Source organism: Thalassophryne amazonica, chromosome 16, assembly GCF_902500255.1.
Source record: "Thalassophryne amazonica chromosome 16, fThaAma1.1, whole genome shotgun sequence".
Taxonomy (NCBI): Eukaryota; Metazoa; Chordata; class Actinopteri; order Batrachoidiformes; family Batrachoididae; genus Thalassophryne; species Thalassophryne amazonica.
The window spans coordinates 16,751,449-16,757,448 of NC_047118.1; the positions used below are offsets into that span (position 1 = coordinate 16,751,449).

General features: G+C 42.2%; 1 protein-coding gene across 1 annotated transcript in view; it reads left to right on the forward strand.

Annotated features, from left to right (window-relative positions):
• gpr146 (G protein-coupled receptor 146) overlaps positions 1-5,346 on the forward strand; it is a 29,703-nt gene extending 24,357 nt beyond the window's left edge. Inside the window, exon 2 of the mRNA XM_034190387.1 lies at positions 4,111-5,346. Within this exon, the coding sequence (XP_034046278.1) occupies positions 4,150-5,151 (1,002 nt within the window). The 5' untranslated portion in view covers positions 4,111-4,149 and the 3' untranslated portion in view covers positions 5,152-5,346. The remainder of the gene's footprint in view (positions 1-4,110) is intronic.
• The last annotated feature ends 654 nt before the right edge of the window (positions 5,347-6,000 follow it).

Consider the following 6,000-nt stretch of genomic DNA (forward strand, 5'->3'; position numbering starts at 1 on the left):
GTCTACAGTTTTGTCCCTGGTGTCCTTAGACAGCTCTTTGGTCTTGGCTATGTTGGACAGGTTGGAGTGTGATTGATTATGTGAACAGGTGTCTTTTATACAGGTAACAAGTTCTACAGGTAACAAGTTCAAACAGGTGTAATTAATACAGGTAAAGAGTGCAGAATAAGAGGGCTTCTTAAAGACAAATTAACAGGTCTGTGTGAGCCAGAATTCTTGCTGGTTGGTAGGTGTTCAAATACTTATTTGCAGCAGTAAGACACAAATTATTAAAAAAAATCATACATTGTGATTTCCGGATTTTTTTTTTTTGTTTGTTTTTTTTTTTTAGATTATGTCTCTCACAGTGGACATGCACCTCAGATGAAAATTTCAGACCCCTCCATGATTTCTAAGTGGGAGAACTTGCAAAACCGCAGGGTGTTCAAATACTTCTTTTCCTCACTGTATCTCTGTGTATTGTTTTTGCTGTTGTCATATTATGATGAATTTTATCTTAATAAAACAAGGATTTAGGTTGTTTTAATAATTGCAGAAGCAGTGGTGGGCACAGCTAACCACAAAATTTGCTTCGATAACAGTTCTAATTTTATATAGTTATAAAAGATAACTTTTCAGTTATAAAGCTAAACCGATAAACCACCCAAAAAATTATTGGAAGCTACAGAAAACCGATAACTTCCAGTACTGTCTCCAGTACACTTGCAACTAACAACAAACTGATTTTGAGTTTTAACATCATGATTACTTCTGGGAGCATCAAAGGGGACGACAGACCCAAAAAAATGAGTCAGCATTGCTGTCTTTGTGCGCCCTCCCCTCTGCTGGAAGCTCCTACATGGCTTCCAGCAGCAAAGCAGTTGAGAGGAACAGCGAAGCTCAACTCTCTACTCAATAACAGCATTGCCGTCAGGCGGAGGTCTTGGAAATTAAAGCAGTGCTGACTTATGGTTTCGTGTACAGTGGTCCCTCACTATAACGTGGTTCACCTTTCACGACCTCGCAGTTTCACAGATTTTTTTTTACTGTAATTTTGCATGCTTCTTCTTTTTTGTTTTGTTTTTTTAACAGCGCATTGTGTTCTGCTTCCTTATCATACGGGCCGGTCGCGGCACCGGTCGGCATCACCGCGATTGCTCTCACTGCCTCCGATGCACTTACTGAGTCTGCGAGCTCGGTAAATGCCACAGCGGGCCACTCACACCGCCCCCCTGTCTGCTGTGCGGAGCTGCGGACAACTCTGGCAACAGATCCAAAGACTACGCTCGCTGTTGCGCTCCGGCAGCCCGCAAGGACAGACTTCTTGCGGAAAAATCCACAGCGCCCGCTGCATGGTCTCAGTAACCGCAGCCGCAGAGCTCCGTGGCCATGACTTGAATTCTTTGCGTGTCCCGCATCCATACCCCCGGAGGCAGTGAGCGAAGGGAGAGCACGCACATTGTGTTCTGTGTGTATCTGTTTTTTTTTCTTCTGGGCGAGAAGATTATAGAGAGTGTGAGAAAATGTTAATGCCTGTTTGAGAAAAGTGTATAAAGTGTGTAGTGAGGGGTTTTACAGCCTTAAAACAGCTATAATAATTGTAAAAAAAATAACGCTGACTATTTCGCGGATTATTTTTACAACGCAACTCCCATGATAAATGAGGGACCACTGTATAAATAAAATTAATACTGATAGAATAACTCCATTAATGTCAGTTCTGTCATTTGTACAAAGTTAAAATAGAACATATCTTTTAATGTTGAATAATGTACTAATTCTGAATTTTTGTAACAACCACAGACAGATGTCAAAGGATTATGGGTATGTGCCTCCGCTAACACTGATTGGTCAACTCATTAATGCTATGTAAACACCACCACGTTAATGTGAGGTGTGTCGTGTGTTGGTGTTTACAGATAAATGTGCTTTTGTAAAATATGCCATTTTTTTATTTGTAAAAAAAAAAAGCATTTTCAAAAAAAAAAAAAGCCAAGTTGTAATTAGATAACTGTCTGATATAACCGGTGTCAAAATAAATAGAACATTGTCATGATCTACTGGTGCCAGACGTTCAGTACTTAAGCTGGGCTTACACTGTGTGAGTTTTGGCCCTTTTTCAGCCGATTTTTCACTCGTGCGAGAATTTTTTGGATCGCGCAGAGTTTCGGGTTAATCCTGTGTCCTGCATCGTGTAGTATACATGGAGTAAGGAGCTGCGTTTAACCTCTCACAGCCACCTCCACAGCCACCTGATCGGCAATCATATGGTCGGATGAAAATCAAACCTGTTTGATATTCTGGTCGGCCGTCGTGAGGGTATCCCGCTGCTGAAGCGCTACAGGCGTCCAACCTCTCGCACTGTGCCTGTGCAAACACCGGAGCATAAACAGTGATAATCTCTTTGGGAGAGCAGCTTCTGCCCCACCCCCCCCCCCCCCCTCAACTCATGTAAAGTCTTGTAATGTTTTTTAACTTTGATGTCTCCCATCAAGAGTTTTTGTAAAAATAAGAAATGTAAATATAGTTTGGAAAAAAAAAAAGCTTCTTTTTACATTTTGCTTCTGGAAACAAGAGTCTGACGTGTTTTTTGATCTGAACCTGTGCTCTGAACCTTTACACCATGTGGTTTTGTCGTACAGTTTGAGCTGTAGTAGAGTACAGTGATTGAAAATATTATACAGTGTCTGCCCAGCTTTAGGGTGAATACTACGATGAACACTACTGGCCAGTAGATGGCAGTAGAGACCGCGAAAACTTGCCAAAACAAAATTTCAGATAATCCATCTCTGCTACGTATAAGATGCGTGGAATTTAATAAATGCAAACACAAACATAATAACAACGTCTGTAAACTCAGAGAATATATTCACGAGAGTTTTAGGCACAATATACAAAGAGTTTAATGCCGTTGTGCGTGTGGCGCCTGATCAGACCATCTCAAATGCATTTCTTCTGTCGTGAATGTACTGAGATACCCATACCTGCTGGGCACAGCATCTCCACACTAAAACCTTCAAAATTAGCGCATTACTTTAAAACTAAAACATATATTTGATATTTTCACTTTATAAACCTCAGACATGATGTTAATTTAAATAACTTGCCCGAAATAAATTTTGGTTAAAATTTTAACCATAAGTTAAACCTGGATGACTTGGGTGATATTGCCAGCGAATCAGAATGGGGTCAAAATAAATTAATTTTATTTAATTTTTTTTTTTCTTTTTTGTGACCAGTTCTCCTTTGTCTGCAGAGGATAGAGCGGTTTCTTCTGGAACCAGTTCTCCTCTGTTTATGGAGGGTAGAATTACACATGTGCTGCAAAACATTTAACAGGTATGTGCTCAGCTGATTTTAAATTTTAGAAATGTTTATTTCTTTTTATTTGTTTATTCAGCTTTGTTTACCACGTCTACCCTTTGTGTTCCTGCGGTGATGTCGGCCCCAAAATGAGGTGTGGTTGGGCACAGAGCTGGCTCGTTTATATCGTATGTCACCAGAAAGCTTTTGCATTTGAATCTGCACAAAACCAGGTCTGAAGTCCAGTGCAGTCTAACACTGTACAGATTGCAACACTCAGACACATCTCTCTCTCTGCCCCCCCCCCCCCCCCCCTGTCTGTCTGTGTCTATTTGTGTGAAAAATGAAAATCAAAGGACAGAACATGACTTTTCAGGCTTCAGGGGAATTTAATATAATGTAACTCAAACCTAGTTTGCTCAGAAATGAATGATAGAAATAACACAAAACGTTTCTGTAATAAATGAAGAGTGTTGCATGAATGGCCCACCTGCCTGAAAGTATTATTTTCTCTGATGTCAGAACATAAATGTGAACTTTGACCTTAAGTGACCTTGCAAGTTCAATCTAAAGGTCATAACTGTTAAACCCTTTGGAGCCAATAGGAAATTAAATGATGGAAGGGAAGTGTCTTCATTTTGGACAGAAGTGCTCAAATGTCAAGGCTGAACAATCACAAAGAATTAATTCCTGTAAGTTGGGGTCAAACATGTCAGATGGGGGCGCTGCACCCTTCAAGCACCCCTTCTTGTTATCACTGGTATTATTTGAATCAGCTAAAATCCAGTTAGTCAATTAACTGGTTTCTCTTTAATTCTGTTTCTGCAGTCCACCTGTTGAGTGTTTGACCTGCGTTGGAGCCTAGCGATGTGGAGCTGCATGGTTTACAATGAGACGGACACCAGCATGGACCACCAGCTCTGCCAGGACTTTGGCCTCATCCTGTCTGTCTTCTCAATCATCTACCTCATGGTGTGCTTCCCCGTGGGGTTGTGCTACAATGCTCTGCTGGTCGTGGTTAATCTTTCCAATAAAGTGTCCATGACGATGCCCGATGTTTATTTCATCAACATGGCCATTGCCGGCCTTGTGCTGAACCTGGTGGCACCCGTGGAGCTGCTGGGCTCGAGCTTCACCCGCTGGCCCCTGTGGGAGTACAACAATGAGGTCTACATCACCCTGCTCATCCTTTTCAACATCTCCTCCCTGGTCATCATGTATTCCACCACCCTGCTCAGTCTGGACTACTACATAGAGCGGGCGTTGCCTCGCACATACATGTCCAGTGTGTATAACACCAAACATGTGTGTGGCTTCATCTGGGGTGGAGCAGTGCTCACTAGCTTCTCCTCGCTGCTCTTCTACGTGTGTAATCACATCTCTACTAAAATAATTGAGTGTTCCAAGATGCAGAACAAGGAGGCAGCAGACGCCATCATGATGTTCATCGGTTACGTGGTTCCAGCTGTGGCTGTCCTTTATGCATTTGTGCTCATTTTACGGATTAGGAAAGAGTCCACACCTCTGGATCAGGACTCTGCTCGTTTGGACCCTTGTATCCACAGACTGCTGCTAGCTTCAGTCTGTTTACAGTTTGTACTGTGGACCCCATATTACATGACCTTGTTAGTGCACACCGTAGCCGGCATACCAGGGAACCATAGCAACAGGCATCGCTTTACTACCTATTACTTCTTGAGATGTTTGTCTGAACTTCTGGCATTCTTGAGCAGTTTTGCAATGCCTCTCATGTACAGACAGATGAACAAGAACTTCTCTAGCAAACTTCAGCGGCTGCTCAAGAGGCTTCCCTGCAGAGACCAGTCGTGCTCTCACGAACACTCAGCAGTGCAGCAAGTGGTGACGTGAGGTCATCCACGCACCTCGCAGTCTCTCCATCTCCACCTTTTTTGCGTCCTTGATCTCCACCCATTGACAGAGCCAGTATCTTAAGTGGAGACACTCGCTGCTCTGGACTCTGTTAAGAACGACGTAGCTAACTGTGGAATTTCCTGTCACCTTCCAAAACTTGATCTGACTTATCCAGCTCTGTAGTGAGAGGACACACCAGGCAAAAACCACTAAGTGCTGTTATTTTGTGTTGAAGCGCTTCACTCAAACATTTCAACTTGTAGTTTGTGGGTACGTTGGCACAGTCAGCCAATCAGCACTGCGCACAGCATTTCCTCTCAGTATCACCAGACCTCTGAACTTATGTCCTTTGAGTGCTGAGGCCTACAAATAATGAACCAGGAGGTGTGGCTTTTCTAATATGGGTGACATTTATGAACTGCCTGTGAGTCATGTTACACTTTCACTGCTGAAATCAAAATACTTTGCTAGATATTTGTAAGTCACTACTGGATGAATGACCTGTCTGGATTGTGCTCCACATGACACTCCCACAGTCCCCAACAGAATAACGAAGTATAGTGATGACTGCTAGAGGAATTCATAGGAATATTAAGGGCCTGATTTACTAAAGGTTTGCTATTGTTAAAAAATGCATAGACACCATAGCACTCACAAAAAACGTGCACGCTGATTTACTAACAAATTACTGATGATTGCATACTTCAAATGCACCAAACAGCATGTATTGTCTATTCAACATTTTCCTTTATGAATCTGCAATTTGGTGTGCACAAAATTGTGGAAAGGAACATTCAAATAGGTGAGGCTTGCACACGCAGTATGATTTATCGAGTTCAAAAACAA